The 27,996-nt window shown below is 41.1% G+C and overlaps 1 protein-coding gene across 1 annotated transcript; it reads right to left on the reverse strand.

The window, feature by feature from the left end:
• Positions 1-1,702: 1,702 nt before the first annotated feature.
• On the reverse strand, positions 1,703-27,779 carry spire2 (spire-type actin nucleation factor 2). The gene is made up of 15 exons (XM_026366646.1): positions 27,341-27,779; positions 18,718-18,755; positions 18,234-18,617; positions 17,534-17,614; positions 17,248-17,412; positions 16,152-16,238; positions 15,508-15,625; positions 14,114-14,280; positions 13,289-13,511; positions 10,040-10,167; positions 7,307-7,444; positions 7,111-7,178; positions 6,133-6,160; positions 5,435-5,532; positions 1,703-3,219 (listed from the first exon to the last, which is right to left on the reverse strand). Exons 1-15 carry the CDS (start codon positions 27,636-27,638, stop codon positions 2,820-2,822), a joined length of 2,421 nt encoding a protein of 806 aa, XP_026222431.1. The 5' UTR covers positions 27,639-27,779; the 3' UTR covers positions 1,703-2,819.
• Positions 27,780-27,996: the final 217 nt, after the last annotated feature.

Raw genomic sequence — 27,996 nt, forward strand, 5'->3', positions numbered from 1 at the left:
TTTAGGTCAGGCAAAAGTGTGGGAGCCAGTCAATGGTATCAATTCCTTCATCCTCCAGGAACTGCCAGCTGCCTACTCCAGCCACATGTGACCGGGCATTGTCGTGCGCCAGGAGGAACCAAGGACCCACTGCACCAGTGTAGGGTCTGACAGTGGCACTCAGAGACCCATTAGGTAGACACAGCAAACCTTCGGGCTACGGCACCTACTAATGTGTCCTCCTGGAGGAGTTGGACTGACAGTTCAACCTCTGTAGGGTTCAGGTATCACTCATGCTACCAGTAGTGACACTGACCCTAGATAAATTAACAGTAAAATTGTACATCCTAAGTAAAAACCCATCTTCCATGGATTATGGATGAGCAACTTTTAACTGTAACTCTCAGCAGAGATACACAATCTTACATATTCGTTGTTTTGTCCTCACAACATAGTTTTCTGCCTCATGTGTCTTTGTTCTTTACCAGCAGCAGATCTGTGGCAGAGTCACATCTGTGAGCATTTTACCCAGCGGTCAGTTCACCTCCAGTCATTTTCTAGGAAAAGAGCTCAGCTGCTGCATGTTGGAGGAGCTCTTTTGGTAAAGAGATGTAGTGCTGCATGAGACTGGCAGGAATTACCAGCCGCTGCCAGCAGACAAACTGTTTACACCTTCTACAGTATCACTATAAATATTTACATCAGAACCAAAATGAACATAAAGATAAATCAACACTGGTCTAGCACAGTTTCAGTGTCAGGACTTCAGGATTTCCCTAACGGCACAGTTTCAACTGTATTCATCTAAGCTTGGAGGAACTAAACATGTCACTGTGTGCACTGCACAGAACACTACTTTTTCCTTTGTTATGGTGCCAAAAGAAATAAAGAAACTGTGTGTTGAGAAATGAAAAAAAATGGCCTCTGTCCTTACAACATAACCTCAGATAGAATAAATCAAATTGCTTTAAAATGCTTTATAGGGTTTGAAAAGTTCAACATTTTGGAAAGCATGTATTTTTTGAATTACACTATGAGTTGTATGAGAAGATTTATATCTCCCTCATATATGTATGTGAGGTATAGAAGCAGGGGGCAATTAGCTTAGCTTAGCATAAACACCTACCAAGAGAGATCCTGGCTAGAAAGCCCAGTGAGACTCTTGTTTGTGTTCATCTATGAGTTTTAAACAGACACTGTGTAAAATAAGGCTCTTACTCTACAGTTAGAATACTAATGCATTACATTGTTGTACATTAGTACAACTGATGTTAGAATTGAGCCACACTGCTGTCAGATGAATGATTGCAGGGGGTCAGCAAACAGGGATCTAGCTGTTAGATGGATTTCATAGGTCTGAAATTTTGGTTGGTCGTCCAAAGTTTTAAAGTTTGTTTAGCATCATGGCTGCAACTGTTTCTATATTATCATAGTAGTATTGACATGTTATGGTATTTTAGAATGAAACTGTGCTGTTAAACTGAACTTGGCTTCTGATCAACCACACTAACACTACTAATGCGTAGACATGAAAGTGGTACAGACTCTTACTTATTGCTGGGTTTGTGATGATTAGTACATTTATCACTGCTCATTACCATTATCATACATATTAATTTAGCATATGTAATGTTTACAAACTCTATTTTCTACAAACAAACAAAACCAAAACCAAAACAAAACATCCACTCAACAAAATATTCAATATATTGTGTTCCTTTTATTTAAGAAGTGCAGCTCTTTGACCAGTGAAGGACTAATGCAGCCACACAACAGCTGAACACAGCATGCAGAATTAAACAGTAAAACCCGTAGATGCAGCAGTGGTGAGTGTTTGGATTTTATTGCAGTTGAGGTTTACTTAGTGTTTACAAAACCAGAGCAGATTGCAAGCGTCCACAGGGAGTGAGAGACAGAGAGACAGGAGTTGCATCTGCTCGATTCACATCAGCGTCACTTAAAGGTGCATTCTGCAGCTTTACCTCATTACATTCAGTGCTGCTATCATACCTTATTCAGCTGTACCTGGGACTTTACAAGCGTGTTTAAAATGCACAAGTTATGCAGCAGCCGCTCGCTATAAATCCCTTTTCGGATGATTAAAAATAAAACTTACTATGCTGTGTACAAGCTCATAACTTTACAATTCTGTTTCTCTAAGTTACATTCGTGACAAAAACAAGGCAACCACAGAGAGCTAAAATGCTAGGGTTACATGTTGACTCAGTGCTGCAGAGCTTACATCTCCATCAAACTACAACCGTCTCTCTCACAGTGTTTAACCTCCCCCCAACCATTCCTCATTTACCCTCTGCTCCCACATGCTCGCCTCGCAGCTGTGAACATCAGGGAGTGAAGTCATGGTGCTGCAGCTGAGATCGATACAGACAAAACAGCATCTTAGTCAAACCCTAAAAAGTGAAGGGGGGAGCTCAGTGCATGTTTGTGTTGTGTTGTGTGTATGTGCACATCTCGTAGGTATAATACGAGAATGTAGTTGGGACCTGGATGATGGCTGCATGGTGCTTTGGAGTTACTAGATTCTTGTTAAAAAGGGTTGTATACAGCTCCAGTAACTCCTTCTTAGCTTTCTGCTCTTTTATAGCATAACTGGCAAGTAAAGGATTTAATAATCCAACCCAGCACTTGAAGAACTGCCAAGGATCTTTAGTGGATTGCATGTTCTCGTCTCATGTATTTACATTCATTTAAATCAGCCAATCAGACGATTTCTGAATCTTTTAAAAACCACATTTTTTCTGTGTGTGCACAGTGTAGTGTAGTAGCACACCTCATTAAGGAGAGTGCATGTAGGCAGAAAGGCAGAAATGTCAATCTACTCATTGGTTCACGCTGTTGATCGTCTTAGAGGAGAGCTGCGGGGAAGACGACGCTGATGCTGCATAAAGCCGCTGCTGATAATGGTGGGTATAGGAGTGGGGAGGGAGCTTTGCGTGACACTGAGGCTGTGGGTAAGTTGGAGTGTGGCACTGAGGGTGGGGTTGAGGGTAAGTTTCAAGGTTTGATTGACGTTGCAGCTGAGGTCTCTGATTAGGGGTGGCAGCTATGGCCTCCCTTTTGGGAGTGTTGTTGAGGATGTCCAGGCTCCGACGGCTAGAAGAAATGACATCGGCCACAAATTTGGTGCATTCGGCGCAGATGTCACGCAACGTGCAGCCGTGAGCGTACAGGTGGGGGAACTCCTCCTCCACTGAGCGGCGGGATAAACTGCGCAAGGACCTGCAGAGAAATAGGGACAATTAGAAGGATTCGTGTTATATCTTGGTATATACTACAAAAATTAGTAATAGATGTTTTGTATTAACTCTTAATGATCTGTCTGGTTATAAATCAAATGTGCTAACAAGCTAATGTGGATAGCACTAGCACTAGCTTCTTGACTGGCTCATGCAGGCCTGTTAGCAGTTAGCCTGACAGCCACCATAGCAGTGATGCTGCAACAAGCATCAGTGCCAATGACGAACTTAGCTGCACACATTTTGGTGTGAACTGGCTTTAATACAAAGATGATATTAAGCTAGATTATGGAAAATGAGTGATCTGAATTTGTTATGGTAGCATTTAAAACAGAAAACAAATGGATTCATACTACCAATTAAAAAGATAATCAGACATCAGGTATCACATTTCACCAAGAAGATCAGCTGAGCATCTTGAGGTGTAAAGCTAGGCTTGATTTTGTTTGTTTGCATTGCTAAGCCTATTTAAAGTGAATGGAATATCAACACAACATGATAAGTTGTATAACCAAAAATGGACATGATGTGGTGGGATGTGACCGTCGCAGTCACCAACGAAAAGATTAATGCCAGCTTTTCTGATTAAAATAATGCCAGCATTTGCAGTTATAAAACCTAGTATATCTGTCCTTATAGATGCACGTTCGGGTAGTAATGACAAGGTAATGCAACAGATCAGCACTACACACTCCCTGCATCTCTCACTAACTCTCTGTCTAGGTATTTTTCCTCCACCCTTGTCTCTGTCCATCTCTAGCTCACCCTTCCACACCCGCCTTCTTGCAGGTTCAAGGCGTGAGGATATTACTGACAGCTGGGTAATTATTACATAATGGCTGCTTAGAGACCTTGGAAGAGGTACTGCACTGATTATATAACTAAAGGATGAGGGCAGGGGTATGGTGTGTGTGTGTGTGTGTGTGAGAGCGTGTGTTGGGTGGGTGAGGGGGGGGGCGTTGATTGGATTGAGTAGGCAATCTGTGATTGGTTGGGTTGTTTCTGCTTAGGTTGGAGAAGGTTAGCAATCAGTGACTGGAGGGTGAGGCAGCCTTAAATAGATTTAACGTGTTTAGAACCTGAGGTGTGAATTCATGCTCGGATTGAACAGGTGTAGTGACTTGTTCACTTGTTTGTTTGTATAATTTGGAAATGACACAAAAAGTCCTGCTAGTGGGCCCTGGGGGCTTCAATGTACAATAAATCTGATTATATTTAAATATTTACACAGAATACTGTTTATGGATTATTTTCTATTGTTCTTCATTCATTTTAGTCACACTAGTGGTTCTAGAAATAACAGTGTTATTTTATTGAGTTTGTCCACCACGTTGGCCCAGGCTCAAATATCAACAATACTGGATGTACTGAATGACATCATACAGATGTTCATGGTCGTCTGAGGATGGTTTATTATATGTGTAGAAACTATCACATTCCCAGGAATAGCCTAGTTTGTATTTATTGCTAAATAGCAAATGGTTGCATGCTAACAAGCTAAACTAATACTGTGAACAATGTAAACATGATTGTGTGCATGTTAGCACGCTGACATTAAGCTAAATTCTTAGCACTGCCTTCAAAAAGCTGCAAGTGGCTTAAGTCTTGTTAAAGTCTTAACAGTTGTGGGACTAAAAATATAAAGTCATGATGGTGGCACTGGAGGAAAGGTCACAGGAGTATAAATGTATATACTTTATCTGAAAAGTTGAAATTTAAACACATTTGGGGCTAAAGCTTGTCCACCTGACTAAATATTATTCTTTGTTCTAAGATATTATTATTTATTTATTATTATTTAGTGTTTGGTCTCTGAAATGCACCTATTTGTCTACTGGGTGTTTAGTGGAATGTCTACTGCAGTGGAACTCCCCTCTGAGATCGTGAGAGACGTTGTTGTAGTAAAGTTCTATTTGGGAAATTCCAAATTGGAAAGGGTGCTTCCTCTGAGGACCATGAATAAACCTCAAAACAATCTGACTTTTACTACTCATCAATGAGAAAAAAATGAGAATTGATGCACTTGTTTACCTGCTCTTCTGTTGAGCTGACAGATGAACTGAGCAATAAAGCTGTCAAGTTAAGCCAATGAGCTAATTAAACATCTATTGCCATTTAGTCTACTCTGAATTGTAGAATTCACAATTTGTGTTGCAGAAATCTAAACTTTAAACAAGATATAAGTACGGTAGACTCACTTATAGACTTGGGTTTTGTGTCCATGACTCTTTGGAGTGCTGTGGAAGCCCACAGTGTACACAGGAATATGGGCCAACTTTTTGGAAGGAATCTTCATCTGGAGACAACAAGAGGAAGAAAATGAGGCAGAGATAAGGGAAGGAAGCTGTATCATAAGGAGACGCAGCACACTCAAAGGCAAAATACTTTCATAGAAGTATTTATGCAGTCTCCATGTAGATCCAAACACACACGCTGAGGACTCAACACTTGCACACCAAATAATCGTGACCATCAGCTGTCTCTAAATCACACAATCACACATGCTCCTATTTTAATATAAACACACCACAATTATGTGAAACACAAATGAGTCACAGAACCCCACCAAACAACAGCACTACACGTATAATTTAGAATCACACAAAGACCACACATTATCCAAACAGCTTAAAGATGAAACCTACAGAGCACAGAGCGACACATCTAACACAGCCTGGGACTGAGGCAACTAATCTGACCAACAAAAGAACAACAGAAAAACTGACGTCAACAGAAAAAGTGACAACTTCACTAAATAACTTATCTGTTAACAAGTGGAACAATGTTGCTTTTAAATGAATTCTTTACAACGCAACTTATAATCAAATAAACACAGAAAAATGCTCCTACAAATAAAGCAGAAAGCACATGACATAGTAGACATTCTCTGAGTTACCTTTGCGCTGCAGGATCCACAGACTGATCTGTAAGAGAAAATCACGATCAGTAAGAAGAATCAGTACCAGTTTATTTCTGAAGAAACTCCTTCAAAGTGTTCTTCATACATCACGTTCACAAGAACGGGCCGCAAGAACTAGATGAACGTGAGGTGACTGTGCCCTTGACCTTTGACCTATGGTCACCAAAGACTAATCAGTTCACCACTGAGTCCAAGTTGATATTTGTGCCAAATCGGAGAGTTCTCTAGCTATCGTCTTTACAAGAACTGGGTGTCAAGACAAAAGGATTGGACTGAGGGGATCATCGAAAATACTTCATGTCTAGCACACACTTCCTATCAGGTAAAGCTAAATATTGTCTGTTGTAGTTGTATATGTGTCTGAAGGTCTGTCATGACCACCTAATGTTAATCAGAAATTGGGGGACTAGGAGAAATAATGTGATTTCTCTTGTAAGTCTAAGTACAGTCCTGAATGATGTACAACCAGGTAACAAAAACACTTGTGTACCCAGAGGATGACTGACTTTACATAATCACAATAAACATTTTTTAACCTTATTTTTCAGCTCAGATTTAAAATAAAAGACAATAAAACCTGCTTGCCTGTGTTGGCTCACATGTCCATGTGGGTTATTCTGCCTTCAGTTATGCTCCGCCTCTTTTGTTATTCATTAAAAATGGTCTATGCCGTCTGTGCCACAGAGTGCTGTTGTTACAGAAACTATTACAAATGTGGTGGGCTTGTTTCAAAACAAGACAACTATCACTTTTTACAGCCTCTGAAATGGATCTCCCTGAGGTTCATCTGCGCATGTACATGTGATCTCTGCTCTGTTTTCATTACATTCCAAAGGGGTTTTTTAAGGGATTTGTTAGTAATCACAAAAATACAGAAGAAGCAGCATGCATAGTGAAATGTGGCATGAGGATTAAACATCTGACCAAAAAACTGTTCAAACTTTGCTTTGTTACCTTTTACACAGTAAGCAGGTAGACGGCCATGAGAAGAGAGGGAATTTCACTCTGCAACAGCAGCAAACCTGAGAAAACACACACACACACACACACACACACACACACACACACACACACAGGCACAGAGTCCCTGAGTCCATTTACTGTAAACACAGCACAGCGAGAAACAACGAGGGGAGTTCCATTCCATTACCTTGCCTCTTTTCAGGCTATTGTAGAGCTCTTTGCTCTGAAGAAACTTCTCCATCTCTGCTTTGACAAGCACTCTGCGCACATTGATGACCTCCTCCACCGTTAAGGCCAGACTCTCCACAGGGTGGCTGAACTCTTCCTGAATAAAGCAGGAGAAGAAGAAAGGAACGATCTTTACATAATAAAATAACAACAGACTGTGCAGTTTATTGCACATGCAGACAAATCTGCCACAACATTAAAACCAGTGACAGGTAGAATGGATACCACTGATTATGTTTTATAGTGGCACCTATGGTCAAGTGAGGAGTCTGAGTGACTTGCATAAGGGCCAAATTATGATGGCTAGATGACTGGATCAGAGCACGTCCAAGCAAAACAGCAGGTCATGTGAGGTGTACCAAAGTGGTTCAAGCAAGGACAAATGGTGACAGGGTTGAAGTATGTTGTGAGTGAGGGGTAACCTGTCTGGTCCACAGAGGAGCTAGTTTACCACAAATTGCTGAATTTAAGTCTGACATCGACTGGCAGGTGTCAGAACTAAATGTAATGTTGTGTTGATGAGTTCATTGTGATGCTAAATGATGATGATGCTATTCAGAAACTGATGCATATTTTCAGGTTTCTATTTTATGCGAGGGCTCTACTGAAATTGTTTTGTATGATTTACAACTGCCTTTATGCATTGCCTCCTTACGCTATAAAATAAAAACTCACATTGCCCTAAAGTTAGAACTGAATCGTTTGAATTGAATTGATCAAATGAATGTGTAATATGAAAAATGTTGCTCGTAGTAAAAACATATACACACACACAGAATTTCCATCTGACCTGCCCACAGCTTTAAGATGCATTTTATCTTTCCATCCATTGATTTACAGCCCACAGCTACTCTGTTTTGATCAAGTGTTTCCAGATGTTTACTACAGTGAAAATGTTTTTTTAAACCTACACAAGTCACTAAGTTAGTGACTGGCTAGTGAAACAGCTGGAGAACATTTACTGTAACATCTTAAGAACCCAATATTTCCCCTCAGGAGTTGGCGGAGAACGAAACAGAGCTAACACCAAAATGAATGCTAATGATGTTCAGTGTTCATGCTGGATCTTCGAAAGCAGTGGTTGAAAAGATGATTTCACCAAAGGGTGGACCTTGTGGTGAGCCTGTGTTTAGAAAGACATCACAGTACGGCTCACACTGTTTGACAAGTGGTTTGTGGGAAATGCAGAGCAGAAACTCAGCAGTGTTGAGCTTATTCATGAAAAGTAAACTAAGCTGATGACATGTTGACCTATGGAAGAAACAGCTGAAGAAGCATTCTCAACACAAGGTAAGTTGACTAGCTGCTCCAGAGGTTTTGATCACATCATATCCTGATTAGGATGGAATGTTGTTTTCAGATTTCTTTGACGACTTATTCTGTCTGACAAAGATCATCATATGTTTCCAGTATGTTTCCAGAATTAAAAATGTACTTTGAACCTCAGTTTTAAAGCCAACGCAGACATATTTGATCCCCTTGCTGATTGTACATTTGGTCACTGACAAAGAAATGATCAGTCTATAAATTTAATGGTAGGTTTATTTTAACAGTGAGAGATAGAAAAACAACAAAAAATCCAGAAACACGCATTTCAAAAAAAGTTATGAACTTACAAAAAGTTATAATTTGCATTTTAATGAGTGAAATAAGTATTTGATCCCCTATCAATCAGCAAGATTTCTAGCTTCCAGGTATCTGTTATACAGGTAACAAACTGAGATTAGGAGCACTCTCCACCATGACCAACATCAAAGAGCTGTCCAAGGATGTCAGAGACAAGATTGTAGACCTACACAACGCTGGAATGGGCTACAAGACCATTGTCAGTTGTTGTGATTATTCACGTATGTAAGAAACACAAAATAACTGTCGATCCCCACTTGGTCTGGGGCTCCATGGAAGATCTTACCTTGTGGAGTTCCAATGATTATGACAAGAGGAGGAATTGGCCCATAACTACACAGTAAGATCTTGTCAATGATCTTAAGGCAGCTGGGACCATGGTCACCAAGAAAACATTTGGTCACACATTAGGCTGTGTAGGACTCAAATCCTGCAGCGCCTACAAGGTCCCTCTGCTCAAGAAAGCACATGTACACACCCGTGTTGTGTTGTGGTCAGATGAGACCAGAATCGAACTGAACTCACTGTGTTTGGAGGAGGAATGCTGCCTTTGACCCCAAGACCACCATCCCCACTGTCAAACATGGAGGTGGAAACATTATGCTGCACAGCATCAAAGGGACGATGGACGGGGCCCTGTACCATCAAATCTCGGGCGAGTAATGAGTCAGACAAAATCCCTCCTGAGATGTGTGCAAACCCGGTGGCCAACTACAAGAAATGTCTGACCTCTGTGATTGCTAACAAGGGTTTTGCCACCAAGTACTAAGTCTTGTTTTGTGAAGGGGTTAAATACTAATTTCACTCATTAAAATCAGTTTAGACCTTTTTTGAAATGCGTGTTTCTGGATCTATTTTGTTGTTATTCTGTCTCTCACTGTTAAATAAACCGTGCAACCAAACATATAAAATCAGCAGCGGGTCAAATACTTTTTTTCTTCACTGTATTTCTATAATAAAGACTGAAAATGATTTGATTTAACGGATATATCTGCAGTGCATTTTCATTTATGAGTGGGACCTCTGTGACTTCACATGAAGCGATGCTGCGGTGACAGTGACTCACCATCCACTGGTGCTCGTCTCCAGCTCTAGAGCCCGACATCCTCTCTGATCCCTCTGTGGTCTCATTAACGGAGCTCAGAGACAAGCGGGCTGGAGAGGGCGGCATCCAGCCGTGAACTGGAAAGGAGGCTGGGTTTGGGGGAAAGGATGAAAGGTAAGAGGGAATAACAGGTTAATGAGGGGAGCTAAATAGGACCCAATCGGACAAGAGCAGCATCACATATACATTTAGTTATTTGGCAGACACTTATCCAAAGTGACTTACCAGTGAGACACAAAGCAAGCCAAATATCTAAGCCAAGGAGAAGAACTTTAAAGTAAAGTGCTCTAGGAAGAGCTGTTTCAGTTTCATGGGCTGTAAGTGCAAGATTTTTTTTTAGATTAGAAAGTGCAGAGAAAGTGAGCATCAGTGTAAAAGAGTGAGTGAGTGAATATGAGAAATCCAGAAATCCCACTCTAACAAGTCCATGAATTACACAACAGTCTTCTTTATTCAGCCTCATCTCAGATCACAGTCCTTCAGTGTGGTTGTCATTCGACTCCAACATCGCCATGTACAATTAATCTGCTGTTGATGGATATAGCAGCATCCAACCAAGGTATATCTTAGATCACAGTGAGATGTCTGCACAGTGGCTAGACTAACAGAGGAGGTCACACAAAGCTAAAACTGGGTGCTGCTTCAATGAAAAGTGTCAGTTTGGCTCTAATAGAAAGTAAACAGGCTAAGAGGAAGGCTGGAACCAGCAAGCAAACATGGATCATCCAACAACAGCCAGAGTTGAGGCGTGCATCCTCATATTCATTTAACTGTGGAGAGTGCTTTGTTGTCAGAATCAGTGAGTACATAATAAATCTCCATCTAGCTATTATTCTGCCTTGTAGCATGCAGCGGAGTGGATCAGCTTGCAGCCATCGCAAGACTGAGAATGGATTGAAGTCAGGATCAGTCAGGTTTTTCAACCAGGTACCTCTAGATTTGCTAATGCACGAATCACTGCCATCAAACAGATCACATCATCCCCGTGGCTTACGTGCAGTACACAACACAAACCCATTAGCTTCTACACTCATTCCCTCACTTTGTCTTTATCAGCACATCTTTATATTTGATTAGAATCCATCCCAACTCTCCTAACAGCTCTATAACAGGTGTCAAGCCCCTGTCAGCAAGGGCTGTAAAGATGTAAGCTAATGTTTCGATGATATATTGTAAAACTAATTTCATGAGGTTAGTGCTTGAGGTAGAATGGAAACAATGCAGACCCTTCACTTTCTGCATATTGTGGGTTGTAAATGTTTTTTAATGCATAGAATTGACCTTCTCCCACATCAGTCCACACTCAGTAACCCAGAATGACATTTTTAGACATTTCTTGTAAATCTATTAAGAATTAAAAACTGAAAGCCAACATTAAATGTTCAGACTCGTTGCTCCCACGTAGATTTAAGCTGCCATAGTTTAGTTTTTGGTATAAAAACCAAACAACAAGAAGAACTTTAGACCACTACAGTATAATATTGTAGTGAGGCATAGAACAAGCTGAGGATATAAAAACATGTCTAAAGCCTTGAGTGCTCCCAGCAGCACTGCAGCCTCATTAATAGGAAAACGTTTGGAATCACAGGGACTCTTCCTAGAGTTGTATGGTCCAACTAAAGCCCAAAAAAGACCTGAGACCTGAAGATGACAGTTTGAGGCGGCTGTGGCTCAGGAGTCATCTACCAATCATGGGATTGGTGGTTTGATTCACAGCTAGTTCTGTCACGTGCCAAAGTGTCCATGGGCAAGACACTGAACCCCAAGTTGCCCCCTGGTGAGTCGGATCAGCTGCATAGCAGCTCTGCCATCGGTGTGTGAGTGAGTGTGTGCGAATGAGACACAGTGTAAAAGTGCTTTAAGTATCAATTAGGTAGAGAAGCCCTATATAAGTGCAGACCATTTACCAATTACAGTGTACAGGCACTTCCCATCCCACTTAAACAAGAAGACTCAAAGCTCCAGTTCTAACTCAACTCAGACCATTAACCTGCAAACATGTGTCCAAACGTGTTTTCTCTTAGTTATTATGGGTCACTGAGTATAAAATGATGGGATTTTATCAATGTGGACAGACTGGTTACAGTGTCTCCACAACTACAACATCATTGCCATGCTTTAAACGAGAACGTTAAATAAAGCCATTAACAACGTGTTACATTCAAGTGACTAGACTTGCTTAAAGTTACATTTCATGACTTTTAATGGGTGTTAGGGCGTATAACTGGCAATGTCTCCCTCTGTGGGAAGAGAAGTAAAACTGCAGCCACACAACACCAACAGGCAGCAGGATTTCACTGCAGGTGAACACCACTGCAGCTGATGTCAGTAATGAGCTTCTGACAGAGAAACAGCACAGTCCAAACAGCAGTGAATGTATCTGGAGCTACCTTCCACTTGTTGCCTCTGATGAACCCTGTGTTGTTTTAGGTTATGATCTTGCTTCATGATGAGAATCAGATTGGTGGCATCTTTCTTTGAATTGGCAGACAAAATGTTTCCGTAGACCTCTGAGCAGATCCTGTATTGCTACAGACTTTGGTAAAGGTTCATCCTTAGGTTCATATATCACAGTAGATTGTGATATATTCACTCCTGCTCTCTGATGTTTGTTGCTGATGTCACTGTTTTAGGGTCTTTCTTTACAGCTCTCACAATGTTTCTGTCATCAACTGCTGTTGTCTTCCTTGGTCTACTCATTCAACATCTGTTACTATCTGTTAGTACACCAGAGTTTTTTTTCTTCCTCAGGACCAATGGTTGTACTGGCCAATATTTTGATATATTGATTTTTCATCTTCTCTCAGCTTCACAATTGCTTTTTTAGCCAATAGACAGCTCTCTAGTTTTTATGTTGGTTACACAGCTTAACTATAAATAAGATAATAGTGTAAACAGGTAAAACCCAAATCTAACCCAAACCCAATTCAGTTATTTATTGTTTGAATAATCAATGTGATAACATCTGGATGACAAAACACACCTGTCTGTCACATGTTCCAACAGTTTTGCTCACATGAGAAATAAGTTGATTCAAACAAAAGTTCCTATCCTCTAAGTTGTGTATTGGATCTAGATGTAAACACCTGGAACTAAAAGCTAAAATGTAGATTTTTTTTTACTCATATTAACTTCTGATGCCAAACACAAATGTTTCTGTCTACAGCAAATCCTATACTTTTGGAGGAGAGTGTACATTTGCATACTGACCTCTGTAATAAGGGGGCGGCCCGCCGCTGGACAATGTCTTGGACCGAGGTCTCTCGTCCCTCAGTCTGACCCCTCCGCCCAACTGGCCTGACTCAGATAGTGAAGGAAGCATCTCCCCGTGGAGCAAGGCCAGGTCATGCTCCGAGAAAGAGCGATCTCTTTTCAGAGGCGTTGGGGAGCTCTCTGTCCTCCTCAGCTCCCCATTGTCTGGGGACTCCTCTTCCTGTGGCAGGAGAGAAAGGATCAAGGATCAGGAAGGAAAAAGTGAATGGACGGAGGGAAACATTAGGAGAGATGGAGGAAGTGAAAGACAGAAGGTGACACAGGACAGGAATGTGTATGTGCAGAGATTTCAGCTAATGTGTGCTATGGTTACACTGCCACCTGAAAGTCTGATTCAAGGTATTAACAAAGTAGGGTTTCTCAGTTACATTCAGCCTATAGTGTACAGAACTGAGAACAATAATATCAATGTGTAACTGAGGTAAAGAAAACATGAAGTAAACACGTTGTTCCCTCAGGACGTTGCGCTGCTTTGTTTTGATGTGAAGCTTCCCTCTGGTCCAGTGAGGATATTTTTAAATTTTTTAGTTTTGATGTTTGATGCACATTAACCAAAGTCATCCACAGTCTTTGTGCTGAAGACAGGAGGATTCATTCCAGTCATCGTTTCACTGGCATCTTAACCCACTTAGGCTGGGAAACAAAGCAACTGCTCCTTTTAACACAGCCCTTCAAAACAGCACCAGTGATTCAGAGAGCAACAGAGGATTCCTTATTTTCCTCCTCCAGCATCTCTGTGTTCAAGCTCCTGCCTGGACTCACCTCAGATATGTTCATCTCCTCCATCTCGGCCAGAGTCGGGGCCTTGAGCAGGATGCGAGGGCGAGATGGCGGCCTGGGCCCGGGCTCGGACATGGACAAGTCGATGCACGAAGTCGATTTGACATTGCAAGGACAAGTCTGAGCCAGGCAGGGCAGAGAGCCAAATGCTGAGGGAAGAGAAACCAAAACACAGACAGAGAACAAATAAGTCTGGTACACAGAGATCACAGGGCAGTGATCCAATATGCAGAGTGTACAGCGGGCAGCATTTTAAAGGGTGACTACAGTCACTTTGAGACATAAGTATAAGTACTGTAAACTAACAACAACACGAGAGAAGCTGTAAAGCCACTGTTGCTTTTCCTTTGGGTGTAGTCACAGAGTCATGTATAGGGAAAAATGATGAAATATTGATTTACAGCACAAGCACAGAATGTACATCCAAAACAGTCCTGGATGTACCTTTTTTTCTTTGCTAATCTTTTAAGTTTTTGTCCTCCCCTCCCAGAAAGACAAAAACAAAGTTTTCTAGGCTCATTTTTCTAAATTAATTTTCCCATTTTGGGAACAGGTGAAAATTGAGTATTAAAATGGGAAAAAGAAAAGTGTTTGTTTTTGTAATACACATTTTGCCCTCAAGAGTTCACCACTACACTGTCTTTGAATAGTCTGAGGGGACTTCCTGCAGACTTTCATCTAAATAGGACTAAGTCTTTCTTTTAGGTGAGTTTAATTTCTGCTTGTGATAGCAGTTATGTAAATTATTCTCATGTCTTCCTTTTGACTAGAAATGTCCCCCACCTGTTCCTAAGTCATGAAGACAGGAGAGAAAATATTAAATCTGAGTTAACAAATGGATCAGCACAATTGTATTTCCTTTTAATTTGCCTCTCAGCTCTTCCATAATGAGAACAAGTAAATACTGGACTGCAACTACAGAAACATCACAAGTAAATGCAGATGTTAGTTAAGTCCAGCTTTGTTTCTTAGACTCTGTCAAAAAAGGCTCCTTCGTCAGTGTCCACATTTTCCATCACTCTGACCTTCATCTGTGAAGAGCTGATCGAACTTTATGAAATGCAATATCACAAGTATTGTGACCTTCGCATGACCCGGCAGATAAAGTCATGATTTAGAAGAGTGTGGCCCATTCTACCTCACTGTAACTTTTGTTTTCTGGATATCACAGCAAGAACATAACTAGAGTCACACTGCAAGAAGTTTAGAAGTTTAGAGACAGTCACATAAAGTAGCGCAGCCACCCAACCTTAACTTTTACTTCACTTAATATCAATGTAATGCTTCTCCACAGACAATATCCCACAAATGCACACAGTCAATATAATGGGACTATTTTATCATCATATCTTTATGGGAGATGATTGTATCCTTACGTCTGGAGCTGGGCAGGACCACAGGCCTGAGCTTCCTCTCCTGCTTGATCTCAGCCAGGACCTTGTCATGGAGAGACTGCTGCTGCGGGGGAGGAGGTGGGAGACTGCGCTCTGAAACCTAAAAAAGGGAAATAATAACAAAACAGCCAGACTTCAGAAACTCTAAAGAGATAAAAAAAAAAAAAAAAAAAAAGTCCAACGTTGTGCAATTGATTGAAACATGTATGTAAAATAAATAAAAGCCGTAGAATTAGAAAATAATTATCTAAAATAAACATTATGTATTTATCGTCTCTTGATCAGTTGGTAGGTGGTGGTCATTCACAAACTCCAGGGTTGGTGGTTTGATTTACAATTTCTCCTGGTGGCTTGCTCAAGGATATTTTGATGTGTCCCTTGACAGGACACCAGAAGGAACTTAAACCCTATAATAGTCTATCAACAATTTCCCCATGGGGCTCAATTAAGTAATAAAAAATGTCTGAATTAGTAACAACCCAACATACTGATGGCTGGTTAATCCACTATTTTTTATTTTTTGTTTAGCATTCTGCACCTTCTGAGGACACACTGAGTAGTTTTCAGACTCTTTCAGACACTTGACTCAGCTGCAGTGAACTTCTACTTAGACTAAAACTACTCACTGGTTTCAGTGGAGGTCTTGATCTGATAAAATCCAGTATTAATTCATGGGCATTTCTCTTCACTCTAGTAGGAATGTCACCGTCCACCTGGATAAGACAAGAAACACAACAGCAGTACAACCAATATGTAAATCACACACTGTGTCCTGAACATGGCTGGCTGTAGTGAGGGCCTTAAGGTGACAGGGTCTGAGGTACAATATTACACCGCCACTCTAAGATCTTAAACATTTTAGAGCAGAATAAGGAGTTTATTATAGTCAGGGTGTTAAAACCACTTGGGGGCAATCTAACAAGCTCTAAACACAACACTGACACTCGCAGCTCCTGAGGGTTTTTTCTATTTTCCTTTCACGTTATATTTTTGTCCCATAGTTGAAATAAAAATACTTGTTAATCCAGCTTCAAATTAAATAAAAGATGCAACTAAACCACAATAATAACAATGACTGCAAAGCTCTATAAATATCGCACTGATTGTATGAAATGATTTTAGCGTATGACCACTGCATAGCGATAACAACAACCAATCACAGTGGACATACACTCTGTGATCCATTGGTGCTTTCTGGAAATGAAGTGCAACTGCTGCCAGAACAACAGAAGGCTGAGAGAAGCCCTCATTAATATTTGTGTTCTGAGGCTGAATTATGCATCTGCTGGAGGAGAAGGCCTCCGGGTGATTCTGTATCCCTGCAACAGAACTATATTTTGCAATAATAGTATGGCACAGTGGACTGTCAGAAAAACACCGTAGAGACTTCAAGGTCTTTAAATGACGAAGTGGAGTTACACTCTCAATCCTGTCTACCCTTCAAGTCCACTTTCCTATTTGAGCTAAGTCGGGGTTTAGATTTCCCGAAAGAAAGAAAGATTTTGTGATATTTTGCCATCAAGCTATGTGATGCTTTGATTTCCAACAGTTCTGCTGGTTTTTTAACAGCTCTAAGCTCTTATTTTATTCCTCTTTCACTGAATGTTCACTCACTGATTCAAAATGAAAACACTTCCACTATTTCTACTGTATCTCATTATCTACAACTGAAATTTGTTTATAGTTCAGTTGTACATTATTATCTAACACTTGGTGCCTTACCATGACTTTTCGAAGCTGGAACTTGCGCGCTCGTATGTCCTGCATCAGCATCTCGAAGGGCGTGAGGCTGAACTCTGTAGGCAGAGAGTTGAACTGCTGCTCCTGCACCTTCTTCAGCTTCACACCCTGCCGGAGCTCCTTCATCAGCTGCACCCACAGGCGCGCCTGGGATGGAAATGACACAAACATACACAAGTGTCACCTTGACGACACCACCTTTTCCAGTCAAACCCACAGTCAAACATGCGCCCTTGTCACGCTGTGCCACTCGTCCGTTTGCTCTCACCCAGTCTCTGTGTTTCAGTGCATCCAGCTCGGCTGTAGGGCGGTCTTCCAGATCCTCCTCTGTTGTAATCTTCTTCAACATCTGTGCATCAACACACATTTCACATTTTCCTTTCTTTTTACACACTCCTAACACTGCTTTATTTCTGCTACATAGTGACAAATCTCTTATGGTTGTATTCAATAACCTTTACTACACTGACCATTAAAACACCTCCAGTGTGTGATTATTTCACATTATTCTGAACTTTCAGTTTAAGTGCTGCTTTCAGCCACTGTCCCTGAACATGAGAATCAGCTGCAGTTTAGTCATAATAAAGGTTTAGTCATAATAAAAATCCATCTTTGGTGTTTACTGTGCACAGTGCTTACAGTCCTAAATGTACATGAACAGTTCAACAAGAAGAAGCCAGCACCACAGAGACACTTCTTCAGTCTCAAGTCATTCATCAGTGCCCTGTAACATCTAAAACTTGAATATTAACATATTTAATTCAATTCGATTTTATTTGTATAGTGTGGTTTTGATGATTTCAAATTTAGAGAGTGCACACACAGACAGTTGAAGGTCCCTGGAGACAAAAGCAGGTCTGGTGTGAATAATCTAACTGCATTTATTTCTTAAATATTCTCTCTTACATTGTAAAATTTACCAGGTATCATTTTCTGAACGGTCAACTGAACATGACAATCTAACCTACCTCCTTAGCATCTCTGATCTTGATTAGGAAGGTCTGCAGCTCTAGAGTCTCTACAAACAAAGCCCTGCAGACAGCCTGGTAGTGCTCTGGAGCCAAGCTTGGGTTGGCTAGCCGGGACGCACAAAGCGCCATCACTTGCCGGAATGTGCACACCGGCCTTATCACGCCTTCCTGCTGCTCCTCTTCCTCCTCCTCCTCTTCCTGTCCACTGTAGCCCTCGTCTGTTGTACCATTACAACCACTGCTGTCACCTTCGGCGCCCTGGTCACCTCCAGCCATGCGTTCGATAAGGAGCTCCAGCTGTGGGCTGAGCTCCCGTTCTTCGCTCTCGTCAAGCCCCCAGTCCAGAGCCCGGTAGATGGCCACACCCAGAGACTGGACCAGCTGGGTGGATGAATAGGGAGGAGAAGATGGAAGATGATGGCAAAATGTCTTTACAAAGGTCAAGTAAGAATTTTCTCCAAAGCTAAATTCTCTTTCTCACCTGACACTCAGCAGCAGGTGGAAGAGGAGACCCGTCATCTGAGGAGACAAAGACATGAGACACACAGAGTTTGACTTCACATAGTTTTTCGGGTTTCTTCTAAATGTTAATTTTAACAGGTTAGATAGTTTAACTATCTGTAACAAAGGACAGTTGTTAGCCAACTGTATTTGCTCCAAGTGCCTCTGTGGAGCTGATGAGAATGGGACATTCATGAGGTCATGGTGACCTTGACCTTTGACCCCTCAAATCTAACCAGTTGTTGAGTCCAAATGCACTGAATCTGAATGTAAACAGATTCCCTGAGGGTTTTACTGAGACATTGCATTTAGATGAACAACTCAAAATCTTCACGCAGTTGTCAAATCCATATCTCAGGAAGTTCTCATGTGAATTTCATTACACCACAAATGTCCACTTATGGATTAGTTTTAGAGAGACATCCATGAAAACTGCAAGTTGACTAGAAATGTTATGTAAACACAGATAATCACAAAGAGGGAATTCTGGAAGAGTTGATTTAAGCAGACTCCATCGTACTTTTCTGTCCAAACGCTCTTTACTAAAATATCTTGAGGCACTAATTAAAAAAAGAAAGTTAAAGTCGGCATTTTTAGAAAATGCCCACATTCAGGTTTTACTTGATTCTGGTTTGGTAGCCATTCTACCAACTGAACAACAATAAAAGGAAAAAACAAAAAAACAAAAGATGAATTGAAGAAACAACACATGCTGCTAACAGTCATGAACTGAACTTAAAAAACAAAGTCAGTCTGCTTCCAATCTCCTCATTAAATCAAATGTGTTACTCCATATGTCCCACAGTACTTGATGAGCCATTCATTACTGTGTTGCAACCAAACCTTGCATTCTTGTATGCGTATGTGTATTTGTGTGCATGTGCATGTGTGAGACAGTAAAAAAGCACTTTCCCCCAGCTCAGATGTCAGTAATGACACCCGAGAGGCCTGAAACCCCTTGATCAGCAACTCACACTGCGGAGAAACACGAGAATGGACAGACAAGAGAAGCAGGAGACAGACCCAAAGGCCAAGAGAGAAAGAGAGATGAATGGAGTTGGTGATAAAAGAAGAGATGAGCAATCAGCAGAAAAAAACAGGGAATGTAGGTGTGCTGCTGATGGGGGGTGGGGGGCAAGACTGCCACAGCTCTCTCCCACAGTCAACAACAAAGTGCTGAGATCAGGATAGCTCAGATCACCACTCTGCTCCCTGTGTGAACACTTTGCAACAAAAAAGGAGAAACCTACACTGAAGGAGGGGAAAGAAACTCAATTAAGATGCCCCCCCACAGGAGTGAGATGATAACATGATCCCCTGCAAACCTGTCAGGCAGGTTCAAATAATGCACCACAGGGTCACTGCGTGTAACCCATGCTACCTCCATCAGTTTCTCCACAGTCAGTGGATACAAAAGATCAGGAACCTGCAGTGACAAAACCTGCTTCCAATGGGACTGAGAAAGAAAAATAAACCACCCAGCTATGTAGTTTATTGTGGTGCGTTGTCTATTGAGACATTATTATTATGATGTTCCATTTTCTCAGTTATCTCCGTTGTGGTGCAAACCTACTACAACTACAAATATCAATTCTAACAATATAAAACACAAGGTTATAAGTGTATGGAAACATCATTAGAACAATTCTGGGAATGTTAGCAGCTGTGTTGATATCAATGTTAAAATAAATAAATAAATAAGTAAATAAAGTCGTGGTTGTTAAGCCTGCATGACACAACCAGTGGCAGTTAGTGAAAATCAGTCAGTTTTAGCCATGCTAGTGTCAATCATTATGTTAGATGTGAGGTTGTACACCGTCTAGAGGTGTCCTCCAGAATTTAGTCAGTGGTTGGTATAGGTGAACAAGAAACAACTAACTTGTACTGCTGGTGTGACCGGACCTAAACAGTTTTCCCTATAACCAATATCCATATTATAGAATTGATATTGAAGTAATTGTACAGAATCTGAATATCACCATGCTAAAGCATGCTTTTATGCATATATGATGATAAAATATAAAACTGACACATTGTCCTGGCTGCTGTTACTTTCACCTCAGCTCTTTTTTTGTTTGCGATCATGTTATGGTCATTTGAGTACTCAATATTCTGACTGTCCATCTAGCAGAGATGTTGTGTTGTGTTGACTATCTTCTGGTACTGGTTCCTAAAGATGCCTCAGAGCCAGCTCCCAGGAGGCATTTGATCATCTTTAATGAGTTGTCTGACGAACTCGATGCTGCACCCTGAACACGGTCCCTCTGACTCCCTACAGTGTTCCTTCTCATTAGCTATGAGTCACACTTTTTATTCTGGCTTATGATGACAAATATTTCACCCCCTTAAAAACCCATAGACATACCCTCACACACATGTACTCACACTAACAAACATATTCACCGATCTGTTGCCATGGTAATAAGGTCCGCAAGGCTAATTAAAGAAACCACAAAGTGGAGAAGGAGAAGCAAAACTGGGCTGGGAAGAAGGGACCTAGTACTAAATGAATAATAGGAAGGGAGAGAAATAGGCTAAAGAAACAAAACAAATGGAAAAGGAATTCACAGCTGTCACCTGGAATTACCTTTACCCCTTAGTACACGTCAAATACAGTAGGGTTTAGCACTTTCAGTATAGCTCAACCTAGGTGCCAAGTCCAAGTTGACCTTTGTGCTTTTCAAATCATTGAGTGCATTTATTGCATGAGAGCGATAACTAAGAGGGAAACACCACTGAAATAACACAAGTAAACTCCCACTGCATGTCGGGACAATAACCAAACCAGGACAATGGTATAAAACGATTTCTAAAGAGTTGAGGCCACTGTGAAGCACAGTGGTCTCAATATATGTGAAATGGTAGAAGTTTGGAATTACTAGGGTACTGCTAGGGTACTGAGTTGGTCAATCAGCTCAAGTAAATACGTGCTCATCAGAACATTCAGACACCCCCCTTACATTCTGAAGGTTCTTGAGAAGAAAAATGGGGTAAACTGCATAAATCTAGATGTGAGAAGCCTGTAGAGACTTACCCATCCATCCATAATCCTAACCGCTGGTCTTCTTAAGGGTTGCAATGGTGCTAACCCAGCTGTCATTGAGAACCCTGCACAGGTTGGTAGTCTATCACAGGTCTGACTAGAGAACAGAGAACCATTCACAACTATGGGCAATTTAGAGTCACCAATTCAACTGACTCCATGTGTTTGGAAGCCGGAGTACCCAGGGAGAACCCACGCAGGCACAGGGAGAAGATGCAAACTTCACACAGAAAGGCACCCAGCCGACCCAAGAAGAAGCAAAGATGTATTTACTGCCAGAGCTTCCATATAGTTTTGAATTAACGCTCAGAGGATTCTAGTGAATTAAATTGTTTCATGGGTTACTCTAAATTCATGGCAGTAATGTACAAAAAAAGCTCCTCTGTGTGGTAGACATTGTATATGATCTTTTGAAGTAATGGAAAAACCTTGCAAATCAAGTTTTGTGTTTGAGCAATGTAGCAAGTTGATAACCAATTTTTGTCTTTCAACTTGGAAAAAGCACGACATTAGGGTGATGCAAGCTTTTCTTCTGACATGAGCAGTATCTGCACTTGGACATCCTTAAATATATCCATAGAATCAGCTTGTCCTGTTGCCTCCAATGTCTTTCAGTAGCTTTCAAACACACTATAAAGAGCTTGTGTGAAGATGTACTCTAAATCTCATCCCTTCCTAACATCTATTATTGTTCACAGATTAGGATGCAGCCCATTTGATGCAAGAGGAAGATATCCCCAGTTAGACAGACAACAAATCAGGAGCTTTTCAGCAGCTCAATCTGAGCACTTTGGAATATAGGACACTGCTGCTTTAGTGAGCGCAGTTTTTTTTTTTACAATATGTAACTGTACTGAAATGTATCTGTAGCACGTGAAATGTATAAAAACATTCAAAATCTTTTTTTTCTAATCAAATATCTTTTCGCACAATTAAATTATGCAGCTTGCTAATTATGCAATAACCTAACTAGTAAGTTGTCTTGCCCTAGTAATTACCACAAATGAAACAGAATCCAATCAGTATGAAATAACGGAAAATTATATTTTGGTCAGATTTTAAATATTTAAGGTACATTTTCAACCTTAATGTATCTTGATGCTAGTGACTTTATAAAATCATTAATAACAAACCAACAAACAAAACACACGGTATTGAAGGACAATTGTGATTAATTCTAATTAAATGTGCATGTTCTCTCAGGAATTTAGTTTTAGTTTTTTCAACAGTAATAGTCTTCTTGGTAATTATATTCAAGTGGCCAGCTTGTTGCACACACTGTGATTTAATTACAATTGTGGCCAAATTGCTAGATAATTACATCAAAATTGCAAACTTCTTTTGCACTATTTCATTGAAACTGTAGGGAATTAAACTTATTGCTTTATTGTGATCATTTTGAGGTAGTATGTAACCAAGTACATTTACTCAAGTACAGTACAAAATACAATTTTGAAGTATTTGTACTTTTTTGTACCATTTTATGTTACTTTTACTCCACTACAAAGCAGAGGAAAATATTGTAATTTCATTGAATTACATTTATTTTGACATTATTAATTACTAGTTACCTTTTGCATGTTTAAATTCTTAATCATCATTAAAAATCATTTATTCACAAAAATCAATCATTTACTGTATGGATTACCCTCATGTCACTATATACGTTGGTTAAACTAAACTTCTACTTTTAGCGACTACTGTTTTTCTTCTACTTTCTTCTTCTTGTGAGTATTTTTGTGCACAAGTACAAGTGAGTTTACACAATGGACTTTAAGACTGTGACAATTTTGTGTGAAAAGGTTGGTCTACTTACTCATATTATTATTTAATACAGTGAAAACAAATATTGCCATACAGTGGTGGAATACACAGCATGAGCAAATCATTCCCTGTAGCAAATCATTCCCTGAGTTTTGTCTTTAATGAGGCGCATAAGTTCAGATATGTAGGCTGGGGAATATCTGGCCTGAATAAAATCTTTTTTAAATGAAGTTTGGCCTAAATTTGTCTCTGTGTTTCATAAGTTCAACAAGCTCTAACTAACCTACAGTGCTGTGAAAAGATACTGGAGCCCCTCCAGATTTCTTCTCTTTGTGTTTCTCTCAGGCTAAATTGTTTCATATCTTAAAAGTAAATCTAATATTAAACAAAATCAAGCTGAGCGAACACGAAATACACGTTTGAACTGATAGTTGTAGTGATATCATACCAGCTAGATGTGTGGGAAAAAGTTTCAAATCTATTTCGAAGGCTCTGGGACTCTGCAGATGGAGACTTGTAACAACAGTGAACTTCCAAGAGATCCCTGAACCTCTGGAATTAGTCCATGAACACGGCAATGACTCATCCAGGAAGTCACAAAAGACCCGAGGAACACATCCAAGGACCTGCAGACTTTGCTCACTTAATAAAGGTCAGTCGTGTCTGATAGACACTGGGTAGAAATGTTCTCCGTGGCAGGGCGACGAGGTGAAAGCCACTGCTAGCCCAGAGGTACATTAAGACTCTGAGAATTCTGCCGCAACACACCATCCATTCAGGAGAATGTTCAGGAGTCCTGAATCCACAAAAAGAATATCACATCTCCACAGGACAGAAGTTTAATAAGGACAGAATGTGAAATAAACATTTAGCTTTTCTGTCTTTTTATCCGTGACAATTTAATTGTATAGCAGGATAGTGGTCTTGTATGTTCTTTTATTGTTATCAAATCTACCTGTGTATCTATACGTGGTCGAGCATGAAGGAGGAGGATGTTGTGGGGATGTTTGACTGCTTGAAGTCCAGAGTGACTTACTATAATTAAGGTTTCCCTCTGGGATTATTAAAGTTTTTAAAATCTTGAATTTTGAAACATGGATTTTGTTCCCTACCAGAGAACCCTGAAGAACGTCAGCTCATCAATCTGTGATCTGGGTTTAGCAGAGAGACAATGATCTCAAACAGAAGGGGAAGTCGACCTCTGAATGACCCAAAAACAATCAAATCCAAGTTCTGTCAAAGTCCTGCCCTGAACTAGATATTAAGTTCTGGACGAGATGAAATGTTCACACTCGTGATTGACAGATTAAATCAACGTTCTCCCTCAACAAATCCAGTTATCATTTCAAATTTTTTCCAACTTTACTTTGAGTTAGGTTTAGTTGAAACATCTGTTTAGTAACAGTTAGTAGTATGAAATACACACAAAAAGGGAAGAACACTTCTTTTATAGCAGAAAAAACCCTTTCTGCCTAACATGAGCTTATGTATGTATTACGAATTAAGGCTATTTTGGGTCAGGAGGGGGGAGTGGGCCAGATAGTCCCAGCAACAGCACTGACGTCAGTAAACTGCACACACGCTCTCGTGTTTACCAACAGGGAGCGTCTGTCATCTTCATATCAAAAGAGACTAAAGACGAGGAAATGAAAGCAGAGCAGAAATGTTGACTCCAGCTTTCCCTGCATGGGGTGTCACTCGCTGCTGTTCCTCTAGGTTTTAATTATTCATTTCCTGGTTGAACCACACATGGAGACAGATTTTGTTTGGTAAACGGAGTGAATCTGCAGCATGTCGGTGAGGATGAGAGATCTTCCTCTGCTGCACTGACTCAGGCTGATAAATCAGGTATGTGTTCACATTGAAATGCTGGGGGAGGGGGGGGGGGGGGGGTGCAGCTTCCGTCGGGCTCAGGTTTGGATCCTCCTCTGCAGACTCAACTTGTGGTGATTTAGATTACCAGGAAACAGAAAGTCATTTGAGGCTGTCCAGGCTAGCTGCTGTGAATACCAATGGTGGAGTTGCAGGTACCTGCCAACACTCAGTAAGACTGTAACTTCAGAGAGGAGCAGTTCCAATCACTGGACTGTGTTAATAAGACTAATTGAGCTTTAAATTTTGGAGTAGACCCCCCATCCATTCATAATCCAGACCATTTATCCTGTTAAAGGTTCCAGGGGGTGCTGGAGCCGATCCCAGCTGTCAGCGGGCAAAAGGTAAAGTACAAATTGGACAGGTCGCCACAAAGAGGTTGTTCACGTGACAGGTCACATAACACTTCAGCGTCCACTTTATTAGCTGAATTGCACAATTGCAAGAGTGATGAAATGTGTTGAGTCGCTCACTTGTTGCTGATAAACTGCCTTATCTGACCCTGACCTCTTGTGAACCCTTCTTGGCACTAACCATTACTGGATATCTGCAGACATTGAGGCTCTTGTAGGATTTAATAATGATAATGATACAAAGGCCAGGAGGGAAACACGGGACTCATTTATCCCTAAATCGGGCTGAGTTTGGTTATATCTGCAATCTCTGCTCGCTTTTGCCATCCCAACAACAACATCAGTAGACTGGATTAGAGTCTAGCCTGTTCTCTTTGCAGCCAAGATAAACTTTCTGCATAACCCCAAATACTTAGCAAGCCAGCAGCCATGACAGTCTATCCACTGATGATTCCTTCGCTACAGGAAATATAGCTGAAAGAAGCACAGGCTGTAATAATAAGTCAGACGGTATCACATCAACTTTAAAGTCTAAAGTCTTAAACTTTAAACTGTAACGTGCCTTGAGATGACTTCTGTTGTGATTTGGTGCTGTAGAAATAACTAATAAATAATGACCTGACTTGAACTAAATATTGGTTTTTATAGTATACCAAACTTTAAGGTCTCGAAGCAGCTATTAGCTATACAGAGCCTAAAAAAAAGACTTTATAAAAATGCATTTTGGCCTGAAGTTGTCTCTGTGCTACTCACACTGCTGGTTTCTTGGGACCAGAACATAAATAGTCCACATACAGTAGGATATTGTGCAAGGACAGAGGACAGCATGCAATCCTTTGGGCTTTGAGCCACCCTTTGAAGACTTCAAACCAGTCTCTGCAAGAGGTAGGGTAAAGCTGTACTTGATGAATAATTAACAGTTTACCGGCACCGTACAAGTCATCCTTGTTGGCACAGAGTGTAACAAAAAAATAAAAATAAAAATAAGTGACCCAGCCTCGCTGATTGTGAAAGACAGCTCCAAGATACTAAATGATCAAATAACCCAGCTGGAGCTCGATCTGTCAGGAATATTGGGCTGTTAGGTACCGGACAGGATGCTTCTCTACAATGAACGTTGGCTTCCTGTGTACCAAACTCCATATGAAAAATACACATTTTAATGTACCATTGGTTTCAGTTCAACGTTCCTGCTTGATATAAAATCATTTGAAACATTCAACGACACATTGGAAGCCAGTCTTCATTTCTGCACTAGCAGCACTATGAAAAGTGATGTTTTTTGAATACTAACTGTGATCTGAGGAGAGAAGACAGTGCGGATCAGGAGCAGCGGTTAGAAGATGTCGAACTGAAAACACACTGAGGATTCATTAACATCCCATTAAGCCGAAGAGAAAAGTGACTGCTAATATGTCAAACACATGTTCTCCCAACTGTACCAACTGCTACCACACTTTCCGAGGCACGGACAAAGTGTCAGACTGTACTTTTCCACAGTGAGGGTTTGTGTGAGAGCTATAAACACACACGCGACAGGCGGATGGGAGTTAGGAGGACATCTGTCCTACCGCTGTGTGGGGGCTCCTGTCGTAGCAGCACGGTTCCGTCCCTGTGCAGCAGGATGGAGGACGGGTCCTTCACCCGGTGGACTCTCCCGGCCGGCGGGCGGGGCACCCTCAGCCCGCTGCAGCACTGGTAGCACACCGCCCACGCCTGCTCCTCGTTGATGGGCTGCTCGTAGGACTTCAGCACCTCCTCCAGAGACAGTTCCCGGGGTTCGGCCAGGTCCCGCGCTTCTCCGCGGTCCGCAGGGGCGGTAACCCGTGAGTCTCCGTCCTTGGCGCTTCTGTTGGTGGATCTGGCCATGGCTGCGAGGCCGTGGAGCCCATTCTTCAGTCCGTAGGTAACGGGGCCATCGACGCTACCCTGACCCCTGGCGGGCTCCGTCTCCTGTCTATGGCTGTCCGCGTCCTAACGTCAGCCTCTGCCAGCTACTGCAGCGGCAGCTCGACGCCGCAGCAGCGTCAAGTGACAGGAAACGCAGCACTTCCGGTCGCAAGGTTCACAAGTAAAAGCAACGTTCGGCCACATGTTGCAAATATCTGAAGTCCAAGACAAATGTGTAGATAACATTAGAATAATTTTTTTGTTTGTTTTTGTCTCTTTGCAAATAAAGCACACTGTTACTATTTCATCAGCTATCCCAGTAGGATTATTAAAATCC

Source organism: Anabas testudineus, chromosome 6 (genome assembly GCF_900324465.2).
Source record: "Anabas testudineus chromosome 6, fAnaTes1.2, whole genome shotgun sequence".
Classification (NCBI taxonomy): Eukaryota; Metazoa; Chordata; class Actinopteri; order Anabantiformes; family Anabantidae; genus Anabas; species Anabas testudineus.

Coding starts and splice junctions, on each gene's coding strand:
- spire2 (XM_026366646.1), bottom strand. CDS start 27,638: ATGGCCAGATCCACCAACAGAAGCGCCAAGGACGGAGACTCACGGGTT. Junction 10,168..13,288: donor GCCGCCCCCTTATTACAGAG/GTCAGTATGCAA, acceptor CCCCAAACCCAG/CCTCCTTTCCAGTTCACGGC. Junction 7,179..7,306: donor ATAGCCTGAAAAGAGGCAAG/GTAATGGAATGG, acceptor GTGTTTTCTCAG/GTTTGCTGCTGTTGCAGAGT.